This window comes from Panulirus ornatus, chromosome 4, assembly GCF_036320965.1.
Source record: "Panulirus ornatus isolate Po-2019 chromosome 4, ASM3632096v1, whole genome shotgun sequence".
Taxonomy (NCBI): Eukaryota; Metazoa; Arthropoda; class Malacostraca; order Decapoda; family Palinuridae; genus Panulirus; species Panulirus ornatus.
The window spans coordinates 49,950,098-49,967,959 of record NC_092227.1 but is presented as its reverse complement, the minus strand read 5'-3'; the positions used below and the strand labels follow the sequence as shown (position 1 = coordinate 49,967,959).

Here is a 17,862-nt window from a genome sequence, read left to right as displayed (position 1 = left end):
GCGACTTCGGCCCAACCATGGGCCCCTGCGTTGCTAACACAGATAACACTCGCTTTATTGCTTCGCTTTTGATACGAAGGAAACCAAGAAGAGGAGCTCAAGAATGATTCAGCTATGTGCAACACTACATTATAAGAACTCATAATATCCCCGTTTGCACTTTTCCAAAGGTCTCACTTGTCACTTATAGAAACAAAAAAATCTAAGAAAAATCCCGTGTAAGCATTATACTTCAACATTTCAAGATTTTCAAACCCTGTTTTTACACAAAAGATTTGGGTAATATACAATTTTTTTCATTTTCCCTCACACACACCACATTAATCAGCGTCTATTATTATTATCATATTATTATTATTATCATTACTATTATTATAATCATGAAGACCCATCTATGGGGATCCTGCAGCTTCGTGACTACAGGCCACGCAGGTATGGGTGATTGGACTCCTGTACAGAAGAGAGAGGTCGTTCTTGAATTTAGTTCTTCTGTTCCCTGACAATGATAGCCTTGTCTAAGATGACTTTTGGCTCGCGAAGTCGCCACTAGCGGGCGGAGTCGGCTAGCCATAATGCAATGGAGCAATGGCGAAGCCGTTTATATATTTCTTTCTTTCATACTATTCGCTATTTCCCGCCTCAGCGAGGTAGCGTTAGGAACAGAGGACTGGGCCTCTGAAGGAATATCCTCACCCGGCCCCCTTCCCTGTTCCTTCCTTTGGGAAAAAAAAAAAAAAAATGAAAGGGGAAGATTTCCAGCCCCCCGCTCCCTTCCCTTTTAGTCGCCTTCTACGACACGCAGGGAATACGTGGGAAGTACTCTCTCTCTCCTATCCCCAGGGATAGGGGATATATATATATATATATATATATATATATATATATATATATATATATATATATATATATATATTTTTTTTTTTTTTTTCTTCTTTTTTTTGCTTTGTCGCTGTCTCACGCGTTTGCGAGGTAGCGCAAGGAAACAGACGAAAGAAATGGCCCATACACATATATATACATACGTCCACACACGCAAATATACATACCTACACAGCTTTCCATGGTTTACCCCAGACGCTTCACATGCCTTGATTCAATCCACTGACAGCACGTCAACCCCGGTATACCACATCGCTCCAATTCACTCTATTCCTTGTCCTCCTTTCACCCTCCTGCATGTTCAGGCCCCGATCACACAAAATCTTTTTCACTCAATCTTTCCACCTCCAATTTGGTCTCCCTCTTCTCCTCGTTCCCTCCACCTCCGACACATATATTCTCTTGGTCACTCTTTCCTCACTCATTCTCTCCATGTGCCCGAACCATTTCAAAACACCCTCTTCTGCTCTCTCAACCACGCTCTTTTTATTTCCACACATCTCTCTTACCCTTACGTTACTTACTCGATCAAACCACCTCACACCACACATTGTCCTCAAACTTCTCACTTCCAGCACATCCATCCTCCTGCGCACAACTCTATCCATAGCCCACGCCTCGCAACCATACAACATTGTTGGAACCACTATTCCTTCAAACATACCCATTTTTGCTTTCCGAGATAATGTTCTCGACTTCCACACATTCTTCAAGGCTCCCAGAATTTTCGCCCCCTCCCCCACCCTATGATCCACTTCCGCTTCCATGGTTCCATCCGCTGCCAGATCCACTCCCAGATATCTAAAACACTTCACTTCCTCCAGTTTTTCTCCATTCAAACTCACTTCCCAATTGACTTGACCCTCAACCCTACTGTACCTAATAACCTTGCTCTTATTCACATTTACTCTTAACTTTCTTCTTTCACACACTTTACCAAACTCAGTCACCAGCTTCTGCAGTTTCTCACATGAATCAGCCACCAGCGCTGTATCATCAGCGAACAACAACTGACTCACTTCCACTTCCCAAGCTCTCTCATCCCCAACAGACTTCATACTTGCCCCTCTTTCCAAAACTCTTGCATTCACCTCCCTAACCACCCCATCCATAAACAAATTAAACAACCATGGAGACATCACACACCCCTGCCGCAAACCTACATTCACTGAGAACCAATCACTTTCCTCTCTTCCTACACGTACACATGCCTTACATCCTCGATAAAAACTTTTCACTGCTTCTAACAACTTGCCTCCCACACCATATATTCTTAATACCTTCCACAGAGCATCTCTATCAACTCTATCATATGCCTTCTCCAGATCCATAAATGCTACATACAAATCATTTGCTTTTCTAAGTATTTCTCACATACATTCTTCAAAGCAAACACCTGATCCACACATCCTCTACCACTATATATATATATATATATATATATATATATATATATATATATATCCTTACATCTCCGGATGTGACCAAAATCAATAACTCCAACTTGGAAGAATTTTGGTTATGATACTTTTCAGGTGCACTTCTTCCCAAAAAACAAAGCTTTTTTTTTTTTTTTTCTTTTTTTGTCTATCTATACAGGAGTGTCCCGCAAGCCACCAACGCCACCGTAAAAACGGCGAGGGCCGTTCCAGGGTTGGAGAGCTTGGCCGTGCAGCTTATACAGGTCGGGGGAAGGGGAGGGCCGGGCAGGTCACAGAGGTCGGGGGAAGAGGGCCGTGCAGGTTATAGAAGTCGAGGAAGGGGAGGGCCGCGCAAGTTATAAAGGCCGGGGGAAGGGAAGGGTCATGCAGGTTATAGAAGTCGGAGAAAGGGAGGGCCGTGGAGGTTATAAAGGTCGGAGGAAAGGAAGGCCGTGGAGGTTATAGAGGTGGGGAAGGGGAGGCTCATGCAGGTTATAAAGGTCGGGGGAAGGGGAGGCTCCTGCAGGTTATAGAGGTGGGGAAGGGGAAGCTCCTGCAGGTTATAGAGGTCGGGGGAAGGGGGAGGGGCGTGCAGGGTAAAGGGGTCGGGGGAAGGGGAGGGCCGTGCAGGTTACAAGGGTCGGGGGAAGGGGAGGGTCGTGCTGGTAATACGGGTTGGGGGAGGAGAGAGGCAGCGCAGGGGGGAGGCAATGCAGGGGGTGGGAGTCATTTAATGGAGGGAATGTTAGTGTGGTCTATGTACGGTTACTAAACGGCCTAACATGATCGAAGCTTCGAAGCTCGATTCAAAGCCGACCCAAGACACGAATACCTTGAATAGAATGTGTGCAGGTAACAAACGTAATAGATGAAACAGTAATTCATGTTTATAATGAATATGAAATAAAAGTCTCTCTCTCTCTCTCTCTCTCTCTCTCTCTCTCTCTCTCTCTCTCTCTCTCTCTCTCTCTCTGCTGAAGAATGGCAAATGCCATTTAACGTCAATAAATGTCACACATTACAAGTAGGAAACCTCAAAATAAAAAAAAAAAATCGATTATGAACTGATGGGCCACAAGATAAAGGACACCATTAGTGTGAGAGATCAAGAGGTCACTATCTCCAGTAACTTCAAATTCTTCCAGCATTGTAATGAAGCTCCCAGGAAAGCAAATACGATGTTAGGATTTATCGACAGAAACTTCATATACAAAAGCAAAGATGTGATACTGCCACTATACCAAAGTCTAGTTAGACCACACCTCGAATATGCAGTGCATGTTGTAGCTATCAACTTAAGCAAGGATATTTTTAAACTTGAAGTAGCGCAACGAAGAGCAACTAAATTGATTCCCTCCTTGCGTAACAAATCATTCGAGGAGAGACTGCGAGAATTAAACATATTCTCCCTCAGCAAGAAGCGCTTCCAGGCCAAATCAATACAATGTTTTCAAATATACGATTCAACAACGTCGATCTTGAAAATTTCTTGACATTAGTGCCAGCAGTACCAACGAAAGGAAATAGACTAAAACTTAAGAGGTGACCTAGTTAATCTGGACTGTACGAAATATTTCTCTACCACAAACATATTGATACGTGAAGCAAGCAGCCAGAAAATGTTTTTCAGAGCATCACTCTTAATATCTTCAAAATTAGGTTTGATCACTTGTCAGTCAGCATAACGCCGTGGGCTTTCATGCTACTTCCTGAACCACTCATCTCTCCCTGGTATCATTATACAACACCAGGAATAATACAGGCATGGTAAGTCAAGAGGCTAGAGATCATGTTTATCCTTACTATTGTCTTTATAACAAAAACTTACATGCCCTGGTTCAATCCGTTGAGAGCATTTCGATCCTAGTATAACACTTCGTTCCAATTCACACTATTATGTGCACACCTTTCACCCTCCTGCATGTTCAGGCACCAACCGCTCAAAATCTTTTTCACTCCATCCTTACATCTCCAAATTGGTCTGCAATACCATCCACTCCCGCCGCCTTTCAGGATTTCATCTTCCGCAAGGCTATCACCAACTCTTTTCTTTTCACCCTCCTTGACACTCACTTCGCACACCACCCCGACCAAAACACCCTACATCTGCCACTCTATCATTAAAAACATTCAACAATTCTTCAAAATACTCACTTCACCTTCTCCTCACTCCTCCACTACCTGTTATCAATTCCCCCCTTTCCCCCTTCACCGATGTTCCCATTTGTTTTCTTGTCTTTTGCACATCATTTACCTCCGTCCAAAACATCTTTTTATTCTCCCTAAAGTTTAATGATACTCTCTTATCCCAACACTCATTTTCCTTCTTTTTCAACTCTTGCACTTTCCTCTTGACCTCCTACCGCTTTCTCTTGTACATCTCCCAGTCATTTACACTCCTTCCTTGTCAGTACCGTCCAAACGCTCTTTTCTCTTTCTCTAGCGACTTTACTTCTCATCCCACCACATACTACCCTCTCTAATCCGCTCACCTCCCACCTTTCTCATGCCACACGCATCTCTTGAACATGCCATTACTGCTTCCCTAAATACATCCCATTCCTCACCCACTCCCCTCACTTCATGTGCTCACCTGGTATTTTTTTCCACACAAGTCTCATTTCCAAGCTTACTTACTCTCACTACTCTCTTCTCCCAGACATTCTATTTTTGAAAATCTACACAAATCTTCACCTTCGACCCTACAAGATAGTGATCAGACATCCCACCAGACGCCCCTCTCATCACATTTACATTCAGAAGTCTCTCTTTGACACGCCTATCAATTAAAAGGTAATCTAATAATAACTGCTGACCATCTCTCCTACTCGCATACGTATACTTGTGTATATCTCTTTTTCAAACCAGATATTCCCAATCATCAGTCTTTTTTTCAGCACACATTTCCATTCACGACACTGACTACCCCATGTATACCAACTGCCACATTGCTCACCTTCACATTTAAATCACACATCACTAATACCCAGTGTCGTACACCAAAACTACTGACACGCTCACTCAGCAGTTCCCAAAACACTTGCCTCTCATGATCTTTCTTTTCATGACCAGGTGCATAAGCACGAATAATCACCCATCTATCGCCATCCACATTCAGTTTCATCCACATCAATCTAGAATTTACTTCCTTACACTCTAACATACACTCCCACAACAACTGCTTCAGTAGTAGTGGTACTCCTTCCTTTGCTTCTTGTCCTCTCCACAAACCTTGTCTTTACTCCCAATACATTTCCAAACTATTCTTACCCCTCACCCGTGAACTTCGTTTCACTCAGTCAGAATATCAGGATTCTTTCTTCAAACATACTACAGATCTCTTCTTTCTTTTCATCTTGGCTACATCCACACATTCAGACACCCCAATCTGAGCCGTCGAGGAGGATGAGCACTTCCTGCTTGACTCCTGTTTTCCCGTATAGAAATTGAAATACAAGGAGGGGAGGGTTTCCAGTGCCCAGCTCCCGCCCCCTTTATTCGCCTTCTACGACATGCGGGGAATACGGACGTAAAATAACCAACCTTTCCCATCTTGTTGAATAACGAATGAGTTATTCCCTTCCAGACGTGGCCGAATGTGAGGACGAAGCCAGCGTACGGTCGTGGTGCTGGGAGAACGGCGTGTGCGTGGAAGGCGAGGGTGGGTCCAGGTGTGTGTGTCAAGAAGGCTACACCAACAACACAGAGAACTACGGCCTGTGTGTAGGTAAGAAATAATGATGCTCCTCTCACTCCAATGTACCACACCGTTCCAATTCACCATTCCGTGTACGCCTTTCACCCTCCTGTATGTTCAGATCCCGATCGCTTAAAATCATTTTAAGTACATCCTTCCATCTCCATTTGTTCCCACCACTTTTGACATACATATCATCTTTGTCAACCTTTCACCACTAATTCTTCTCCATGTGTCCAAACCTTTTCAACACACCCTCATCTGCTCCCTCAACCACTCTCCTTTTATTACCAAACATCTCTAACCCTTTCATCATTTCCTCGATCAAACCACCTCTCACTACATTTCGTCCTTAAACATTTCATTTCCAACACATTCACCCTCCTCTGCACAATTCTATAGCCCACGCCTCGACACCATATCAGGTTCCTAAAACTACTATTCCTTCAAACACACCCATTTTTGCTCTCCGAAACAACATTCTCTCTTTCTAAACATTGTTCATCGCTCCCAGAATCTTCGTCCCCTCACCCTTCGTTTCCATAGCTCCATTCCCTACCAAGTCCACTCCCAGATATCTAAAATACTTCGTCCAATAATTTTTTCATTCAAACTAACATCCATACTAACTTATCCCTCAACCCTGTTGAAGCTAATGACCTTGCTTTTGTTAACATTTACTCTCAACTTTCTCCCACACACTCCTCCAATTTCAGTCACCAACTTCTGTAGTTTCTCGCTCGAATCAGCCACCAGAGCTGTATCATTGGAAAACAACAACTGACTCACTTCCCAAGCCCTCTCATCCCCAACAGACTGCATATTCGCCCCTCTCTCCAAAACTCTTGCATTTACCTACCGTACCATCCCATCCATAAACAAATCAAACAACCATATTGACATCACACACCCCTGCCGAAGACCGACCTTCACTGGGAACCAATCACTCTCCTCCCTTCCTATTCGTATTCATGCCCTACACCCTTGACAAAAACTTGCCATGACTTCTAGCAGCTTACCTACCACACCATATACTCTTGACTTTCCACAAAGCATCTCTACCAACCCCATCATATGCCTTCTCCAGATCCTTGTATGCCACACACAAATCCATCTGTTTTTCTAAGTATTTCTCACACATTCTTCAAAGCAAACACCTAATCCACACATCCTCTACCATTTCTGAAACCACATTGCTCCTCCCCAGTCTGATGCTCTGAACACGCCTTCACCCTCTCAATCAATATCTTCCCATGAAAGTTTCCAAGTAAGCTCAAGAAACGTATGAATTTGTAGTTTGAAACTCACCCTTTGCCCATATACAATGACACTATACATGCATTCCTTCAATCCTCATGCATTTCACCATGATCCATACATACATTGAATACCTTCTTCAACCAATCAACAGTACAGTCACCCCCTTTCTTAATCAATTCATCTGCAGTACCATCCACTCCCGCCGCCTTGCCGTCTTCCGTCTTCCGCAAGGCTTTCAATACCTCTTCTCTTTTCACCAAATCACTCTTCCTCACTCTCTCACTGCGCATACCACCCCAACCTAAATAGACCCTAAATCTGCCACCTTTTGGTCAAGCACATTCCACGGTCCTTCAAAATACTTACTCCATCACTACCTGTTATCACTTCCCCCTTGCCCCTTCACCAATGTCCCCATTTGCTCTCTTGTTTTTCGCACATTTACCTCCTTCCAAAACATCTTTTTATTCTCATCCCTAAATCACATGCGCCCTCTTTTTCAACCCCTGCATCTTCCTCTTTATAAACCTCCTGCCACTTTCTCTTATACATGTCCCAATCATTTGCACTATTTCCTTGTAAGTACCGCCCAAACGACTCTCTTTATCACTAGAAACTTTACTTCTTCATCGCACCACACACTACCCTTTTCAATCTGCCCTCCTCCCACCTTGCGCATGACACATTCATCTTTTGCACAAGCCCTCACTGCTTCCTTAAATACCTCCCATTCCTCACCTACTACCCTCACTTCATTTGTTCTCACCTTTTGCCATTCTACACTTAATCTCTCCTGGTATTTCTTCACATAAGTCTCCTTTCCAAGCCCATTTACTCTCACCACTCTCTTCTCCCCGACATTCTCTCCTCTTATTTGAAAACCTCTACAAATCTTTACTTTCGCCTCCACAAGATAGTGATCAGACATCCAACCAGCTGCCCCTCTCAACACATTTACATAAAAAAAAGTCTCTCTTACGCGCCTGTCAGTTAATATGTAAGCTAATAATGCCCACTGAACATCTCTCCTACTCAAATACGTATACTCGTGTATATTTCTATCTTTAAACCAGGTATACCCTATCACCAGTCTTTCATCAGCACACAACTGCACAAGCTCTTCACCATTTCCATTCTTGATACTGAGTAACCCATGCGCACCAATTATACCCTCAACTGCCACATTACTTACCTTTGCATTTAAATCACCCATCATTAATACCCGGTCTCGTGCACCATAACTACGGACACACTCAACTCTTCCCAAAACACTTGCCTCTGATGATCTTTTTTTTTCTCATGACCAGGTGCATAGGCACCAATAATCAATCGCCCGTCTCTCGCCATCCACTTTCAGTTACCCACATCAATCTAGGATTTACTTTCTTACGCTATCATACACTACCAAAACTCCTGCTTTTAGAGTAACCTTGTCCTCTCTACCTACTGACTTTACTTCCAAGACACTTCCAAATCATTTTTGCCTTTTACCATGAGCTTCGTTTCACTCAGAGCCAGAACATCCAAGTTTCTTCCCTCAAACATACTACCTATCTCTCCTCTGAGGCTCAGTCCTCTGTTCTTAACGCTACCTCGCTAACGCGGGAAATGGCGAATATGTATGAAAAAAAAAAAAAAAAAAAATATATATATATATATATATATATATATATATATATATATATATATATACTTTTTTTTTCTTATCCTTTTTTTTATACATATTCACCATTTCCCGCGTTAGCGAGGTAGCGTTAAGAAAAGAAGACTGAGCCTTAGAAGGAATATCCTCACTTGGCCCCATTCTCTATTCCTACTTTTGGAAAAAGTAAAACGGTAGGGGAGGATTTCCAGCTCCCCGCTACCTCCCCTTTTAGTCGCATTTTACGACACGCAGGGAATACGTGGGAAGTACTCTTTCTCCCCTATCCCCAGGGATAATATATATATATGATTGCAGTAAGAAACACGTAGATTTCTTGTTTTTATCACTGAAATATGTAACATTTGATGACAAGATGGAGAAATTGTATGCATTCTTACGATATTTTTAATATAACGCGCAGTGAAGTTTTATAAAACCATGGCCAATAGAATAACAGCGCAAGTTCTACCGGAAATCTAATTGGTCTCTATCTCTTTACCCCGGCAGCCATCGAGTGTCCAGCCGGAACGCGTATCTCTGGGTCAGTCTGTGTTGGTAAGTGATCAACTGCCTTTGTAACATTTTTGTTGAGGAAAATGTGATCAGTTGCATCAGTAAGGAGTGTTGTTATCGTTAATCCCAAGATGAACTACCACTATCAGTGCTGGTACTCGTACCATGAATGGTACTGAAAGAAAAAAAATTAGGATAATCATGTTTATGACATAAGTAATTGTATAATTGACAATTTTCTAACGAGGATGTTAAGTAGAATATACGTAGATATTGGTCGATAAGAGGGACCTACTTTAGATATGCGCACTGTTAACCCTGCTGTCTAACCACCTGACTTAAATAGTCATACAAGTCTAACTGGTTCTTATCTTAGCTGTCTCCCACCAAGATCTGCTTCCTATCTTAGCTGCCTCCCACCAGGATGTGCTTCCTATCTTAGCTGTCTCCCACCACGATATGGCACCTATCTTAGCTGTCTCTCGCCAAGATCTGCTTCCTATCTTAGCTGCCTCCCACCAGGATGTGCTTCCTATCTTAGCTGCCTCCCACCAGGATGTGCTTCCTATCTTAGCTGTCTCCCGCCAAGATCTGCTTCCCATCTTAGCTGCCTCCCACCAGGATGTGCTTCCTATCTTAGCTGCCTCCCACCACGATATAGTTCCTATCTTAGCTGTCTCCCGCCAAGATCTGCTTCCTATCTTAGCTGTCTCCCGCCAAGATATGGTTCCTATCTTAGCTGTCTCCCGCCAAGATCTGCTTCCTATCTTAGCTGCCTCCCGCCAAGATCTGCTTCCTATCTTAGCTGCCTCCCACCACGATATGGTTCCTATCTTAGCTGTCTCCCGCCAAGATCTGCTTCCTATCTTAGCTGCCTCCCACCAGGATCTGCTTCCTATCTTAGCTGTCTCCCGCCAAGATATGCTTCCTATCTTAGCTGTCTCCCGCCAGGATCTGCTTCCTATCTTAGCTGCCTCCCGCCAGGATCTGCTTCCTATCTTAGCTGTCTCCAGCCAGGATCTGCTTCCTATCTTAGCTGTCTCCAGCCAGGATCTGCTTCCTATCTTAGCTGCGTCCATTGCCTCGCTCACTTCCGCTCAAGTAGGGTTCCACTGACATGCGTCCGTTTTCCTTTCCACAAAGATAATCCAACCATCGCAGGAATGTTCCTCTTATTCTACCTGGTAAACCAGCCTTTCAGTCAGCCTCTCCTACATCACCGTGTTAATGTTCTCCGGGAGTCCAGACACAAGCAATCCATTACTCAGTCTCCTCCCTTGTCCAAGACACAGCTCACATTCTTGAGAAATCTGAGAGGCTTGTTACGCATGACCTCCTTTCCCTGAGACAGAGACGTCTTTCACGTAGGTAATTTCTCCCCTGCAGGAAGTCATGCATTTACTCTCCGATTATCTGTTCAATGCCTTCACACCACACTCGTCTGGGACACGCGTCTTCTTGGTCTCCATTCTTACAGATAGGTATGGAGTTTACCCTCCTGCACTACCTTGGCACTTAAATCAAGGTTTATCAAGAGTATCTACACACACATCTTCAACACGTAGGGTGAAATTTCATCGGAACTATGAGCCTTGTATGGATCAGGACCATTTTGTTAATGACTTTTCTCGGTATCTCCTTCCCGTTCCATCTCAGTGTTGGGGCGATTGTGTCTTCCACCGTAAAATCACTTTCAAACTTGTCATTCAGTTCTTCACATATCCTCACCACCTCATCTATCACAATTCCCGTCTGAATCCCTAAAACTAATTTGCTGTCTTTTTTTTTTTTTTCTTTACTGACAATTTCCTCCTGATTAATTCCAGGAAAAGCTTTGGATTTTCTCCTGCCTTGTCCATGATATTCTTTACAAAGTTTCTTAGATCTTGCTTTCTCACTCTGCTACACAGGTTCCTTGTTCTTCACAAATACTGGCTGGGTCGGGGAGGCGCCTACATCGTCACAGCACATCTCAAAGCTCTTCTTTATTTTCCGTATTTATGGTTCAAGTTACCCATCATACTTCAACTCATTCATTGTAAATTTCACAAAACTGTTCACCACGAAACCCTGCATGTGTGTAGAGGTGTGTGAATGAGTCTATATGGGATTACTGTTCATGGACTACTAGAAGTGTTTTACGGAGACCTTGCAGCATAAGTGCTTTGCAACCAGCAGCAGGGAAATAATGGTCTGTGTTGGAGTTAAAAGTTCTGTAGAGAGACAGTACTAGTATCGTCCTCAGGCAATAATACAACCTTGCCAAACGTGACTTTTCAATCGCAGTGTAACCTGAGGCAGGTGACAGAACATGTGTAACGTGGGAATCGGAGGCGATAGTATAGAAAAAAAGGGAGGTTTGAGAAGGGTCATGCATGGTATAATGGTAGTATTTGGGCGGAACCAGGGATGTTATCTGTGGAATATCGAATGTTAGGAACGGAACAGCGTTTATATGGCCCAGGTACTCCTTTATCGATCTGTTCGAAAGGGGTGGATGAACTTGATCTAGGGCCTGTGACATTCTTAAGTCAAGAAGAGCAACTTTAACACTGAGATTTGCGTATTATAATAATAATAATGATATTAATAACTTATAATAATAATAATAAAAATAATAATAATGATAATAATAATAAATAATAATGATAATAATAATAAAAATAATAATAATAATAATAATAATAATAATAATAATAATAATAATAATAACAATAATAATAATAATTAATAATAATACTAATAATAATAACTACAATAATATAATTGAGTTTACAGAAACATCTTCAGCAAAGGTGTACGGCAGTGCACATAGCATAGAATGTGGCGCTATGAAGAGGCCGGGGAAGCAACCAAACACTTTATACAAATATTGGAGCGACAGCCTCTTGGTTGCTGATAATTACGGTCGCACTGGCAGGGTAGAGATTGTTCTGGTAGCGGTACACACGAGCTCAGATGGCCTCGTTGAGGCTGTGGTGCTGAACTACAACTAAAGGACGAGGGATCTCTTAGGTGGCGGGAGGCAACGGTGATGCAGTAACTTTCCTCTGAATTGTTGGGGTTTCGTATGATGGTTAGAGTCGGGAAAAACAGACTGTTGACTGATTCTTGATAGTCTGTGTGTGTGTGTGTGTGTGTGTGTGTTACTGTCTTCTTGCATCAAAATCAACACACCCTTACCATCCTACAGTTAGACATATATTTTTTTTTTTTTTTGCTTTGTCGCTGTCTCCCGCGTTTGCGAGGTAGCGCAAGGAAACAGACGAAAGAAATGGCCCAACCCACCCCCATACACATGTATATACATAAGTCCACACACGCAAATATGCATACCTACACAGCTTTCCATGGTTTACCCCAGACGCTTCACATGCCTTGATTCAATCCACTGACAGCACGTCAACCCCGGTATACCACATCGCTCCAATTCACTCTATTCCTTGCCCTCCTTTCACCCTCCTGCATGTTCAGGCCCCGATCACACAAAATCTTTTTCACTCCATCTTTCCACCTCCAATTTGGTCTCCCTCTTCTCCTCGTTCCCTCCACCTCCGACACATATATCCTCTTGGTCAATCTTTCCTCACTCATTCTCTCCATGTGCCCAAACCATTTCAAAACACCCTCTTCTGCTCTCTCAACCACGCTCTTTTTATTTCCACACATCTCTCTTACCCTTACGTTACTTACTCGATCAAACCACCTCACACCACACATTGTCCTCAAACATCTCATTTCCAGCACATCCATCCTCCTGCGCACAACTCTATCAATAGCCCACGCCTCGCAACCATACAACATTGTTGGAACCACTATTCCTTCAAACATACATATATGCAGTAAAGTCTCCGGATAGCGTTCATCTGCGTCCATGCCATGCTAACAGTGAACCTTCTCCAGCATGAAAGACTAACCCAGTTACTAACAGTAGCATCAGTGGAGGCCTAGCCGTGCTCACGCTCATCCCCCTACCGGCAGATGCCTGCACCACGATCACCTGCCCACCGCCCCTCACCTGCGCCCTCACCACCGCCGGGGAGCCTGAGTGCCGGTGCCAGAGTGCCTGCCAAAGCCTCTTACATGCCAATGTCTCCACCAGCGTGTACCACGGCTCCTTCCTCGCCGCCACCCATTCCAGGGATTCGGACATTGCCCATCGTGTCAAAATAGCGGTAAGACAAATGTGACACACACACACACACACACACACACCTGGCAGTCTGGTCATAAACTGCTGACATCTCCCCCGTCCCAAAGGCCTCAGACAGTTATATATATTTTTTCATCACTTTACACACACCCACACATCATATATATATATATATATATATATATATATATATATATATATATATATATATATATATATATATATATATATATATATATATATTTTTTTTTTTTTTTTTTCATTTATCTATTTTGCTTTGTCGCTGTCTCCCGCGTTTGCGAGGTAGCGCAAGGAAACAGACGAAAGAAATGGCCCAACCCACCCCCATACACATGTATATGCATACACGTCCACACACGCAAATACACATACCTATACATCTCAATGTATATATATATATATATATATATATATATATATATATATATATATATATATTGCCATTTCCCACGTCAGCGAGGTAGCGTTGAGGACAGAGGACTAAGCCTTTGAGGAAAATCCTCCTCTCTTGTTCTTGATTTTCCAAAAAGAAGGAACAGAGAAGGGGGCCCAAGTGAGGATTTCCCTCAAAGGACCAGTCCTGTTCTTAACGCTACCTCGCTGGTGCGGGAAATGGCGAATAGTATGAAATATATATATATATATATATATATATATATATATATATATATATATATATATATATATATATATATATTATCCCTAGGGATAGGGAGAAAGAATACTTCCCACGTATTCTCTGTGTGTCGTAGAAGGCGACTAAAAGGGAAGGGAGCGGGGGGCTGGAAATCCTCCCCTCTCATTTTTTTTTCTTTTTCCAAAAGAAGGAACAGAGAAGGGGGCCAGGTGAGGATATTCCCTCAAAGGCCCAGTCCTCTGTTCTTAACGCTACCTCGCTAACGCGGGAAATGGCGAATAGTTTGAAAAAAAAGAATATATATATATATATATATATATATATATATATATATATATATATATATATATATATATTGGAAAGGATCACAATTTTGCGCTTGATCAAGATATTCCTATGAGTCCACGGGGAAAATGAAACACGAAAAGTTCCCAAGTGCACTTTCGTGTAATAATCACATCATCAGGGGAGACAAACGAGAGAAATATAACAGTCAGTTGACATACATCGAAGAGACGAAGCTAGGACGCCATTTGGTAAACATGTGATTGTCCAAGACAGACAACGAGCGTTCATAAACTTATCATTTTACAAATTTTTTCAACAATAAAGTTATCTAATTTGTATAGACCATCACTAATATTAAGATTATATTTCTTTGTGTATTTTATAATAGAAGATTCAATGATATTTCTCACGGTAATAGAGTTAGATTTAATAACTGAGATGGCATTACTCCAGTCAATACAATGATCATAGTTTTTAACGTGATTAAACAAGGCATTTGATTCTTGTCCCATTCTTATACTATATTTATGTTGCTTACGTCTAACGGAAGATCCTTACCAGTCTTCCCAACATAAAATCTATTGCAATTTCTACATGGCACTTTATAGATGCATCCAGGAGAATTTTCTGGTGAATTCCTGATTAAGATATTCTTTATAGTATTACTGTTGCTGAAGGCAACATTTACATTGAAGGATTTAAGCAACATGGGAAGTAAAGTAAAATTATTATTAAAAGGGACAATCAAAAGATTCTTGGTGTCAATGGGAGGTTTGGGCTCAACTCTATAAAATGATCTCTTTGCTAACTTAAGGTATTTATCAATGAAAGATATATGGTACTTTAACTTTGATCCAATAGAATATATCTTCTCAAACTCATCATCAATAAACTCTGGACTGCAAATACGTAATGCCCTAAGGAACATAGATTGAAAAGAAGATAATTTTCACTTTCTCAAAAATTCGTAAATACTTTAACTTATCTTTTCCTTTTCAGTTTTATAATTTTTCCTATATTTCAATTATGGCCCAGCCTTGGTATGGACTTTTGTCCGTGACTGGAGCCTTCAACATAAAGAAAGAAGCACGTTCTCTGTCACTTCTGAAACCACACTGCTCTTCCCCAATCTGATGCTCTGTACACGCCTTCACTCTCTCAATCTATATCCTCCAATGAAAGTCTCCAAATAAGCTCAAGAAACGTATGAATTTGTAGTTTGAAAACTCACCCTTTGCCTATATACAATGACACTATACATGCATTCCTTCAATCCTCAGGCATTTCACCATGATCCATACATACATTGAATATCTTCATCAACCAATCAACAGCACAGTCACCCCCTTTCTTAATTCATCTGCAGTACCATCCACTCCCGCCGCCTTGCCGTCTTCCTTCTTCCGCAAGGCTTTCAATACCTCTTCTCTTTCCACCAAATCACTCTTCCACACTCTCTCTGCGCATACCACCCCAACCTAAACAGACCCTAAATCTGCCACCTTTTGGTCAAGCACATTCCACGCTCCTTCAAAATACTCACTCCATCACTGCCTGTTATCACTTCCCCCTTGTCCCTTCTTTTGTTTTTCGCACACCATTTACCTCCTTCCGAAACATCTTTTAATTCTTATTCCCAAATCACATGTGCCCTCTTTTTCAACCCCTGCATCTTCCTCCTTACCTCCTGCTACCTTCTCTTATACATGTCCCAATCATTTGCACTATTTCCTTGTAAGTACCGCCCAAACGACTCTCTTTATCACTAGAAACTTTACTTCTTCATCCCACCACTCACTACCCTTTTCAATCTGCCCATCTCCCACCTTCAGCATGACACATTCATCTTTTGCACATGCCATTACTACTTCCTTAAATACCTCCCATTCCTCACCTACTCCCTTCACTTCATTTGCTCTCACCTTTTGCTCTCTCCTAGTATTCCTTTACATAAGTCTCCTTTCCAAGCCCACTTACTCTCACCACTCTCTTGTCTCCGACATTCTCTCCTCTTATTTGAAAACCTCTTCAAATCTTTACTTTCGCCTCTACAAGATAGAGATCAGACATCCCACCAGCTGCCCCTCTCAGACCATTTACATCCAAAAGTCTCTTCTACACGCCTGTCAGTTAATTTGTAATCTAATAATACCCACTGAACATCTCTCCTACTCACATACGTATACTCGTGTATATTTCTATCTTTAAACCAGGTATACCCTATCACCAGTCTTTCACCAGCACACAACTGCACAAGCTCTTCACCATTTCCATTCTTGATACTGAGTAACCCATGCGCACCAACTATACCCTCAACTGCCACATTACTTACCTTTGCATTTAAATCACCCATCATTAATACTCGGTCTCGTGCACCATAAATACTGACACTCTCAACTCTTCCTAAAACACTTGCCTCTGATGATCTTTTTTTTCTCATGACCAGGTGCATAGGAACCAACAATCAATCGCCCGTCTCTCGCCATCCACTTTCAGTTACCCACATCAATCTAGGATTTACTTTCTTACGCTATCATACACTACCAAAACTCCTGCTTTTAGAGTAACCTTGTCCTCTCTCTACCTCCTGACTTTACTTCCAAGACACTTCCAAATCATTTTTGCCTTTTACCATGAGCTTCGTTTCACTCAGAGCCAGAACATCCAAGTTTCTTCCCTCAAACATACTACCTATCTCTCCTCTGAGGCTCAGTCCTCTGTTCTTAACGCTACCTCGCTAACGCGGGAAATGGCGAATATGTATGAAAAAAAAAAAAAATATATATATATATATATATATATATATATATATATATATATATATATATATATATATATACTTTTTTTTTCTTATCCTTTTTTTTATACATATTCACCATTTCCCGCGTTAGCGAGGTAGCGTTAAGAAAAGAAGACTGAGCCTTAGAAGGAATATCCTCACTTGGCCCCATTCTCTATTCCTTCTTTTGGAAAAAGTAAAACGGTAGGGGAGGATTTCCAGCTCCCCGCTACCTCCCCTTTTAGTCGCATTTTACGACACGCAGGGAATACGTGGGAAGTACTCTTTCTCCCCTATCCCCAGGGATAATATATATATATGATTGCAGTAAGAAACACGTAGATTTCTTGTTTTTATCACTGAAATATGTAACATTTGATGACAAGATGGAGAAATTGTATGCATTCTTACGATATTTTTAATATAACGCGCACTGAAGTGTTATAAAACCATGGCCAATAGAATAACAGCGCAAGTTCTACCGGAAATCTAATTGGTCTCTATCTCTTTACCCCGGCAGCCATCGAGTGTCCAGCCGGAACGCGTATCTCTGGGTCAGTCTGTGTTGG

The 17,862-nt window shown here is 42.0% G+C and overlaps 1 protein-coding gene across 1 annotated transcript in view; it reads left to right on the top strand.

Moving 5' to 3' along the window:
* Positions 1–17,862, top strand: part of LOC139764797 (uncharacterized) — a 156,255-nt gene that overhangs the window by 101,544 nt on the left and 36,849 nt on the right. Inside the window, exons 10-13 of the mRNA XM_071691694.1 lie at positions 5,887–6,027; positions 9,410–9,457; positions 13,397–13,590; positions 17,756–17,861. Of these exons, the coding sequence (XP_071547795.1) occupies positions 5,887–6,027; positions 9,410–9,457; positions 13,397–13,590; positions 17,756–17,861 (489 nt within the window). The remainder of the gene's footprint in view (positions 1–5,886; positions 6,028–9,409; positions 9,458–13,396; positions 13,591–17,755; position 17,862) is intronic.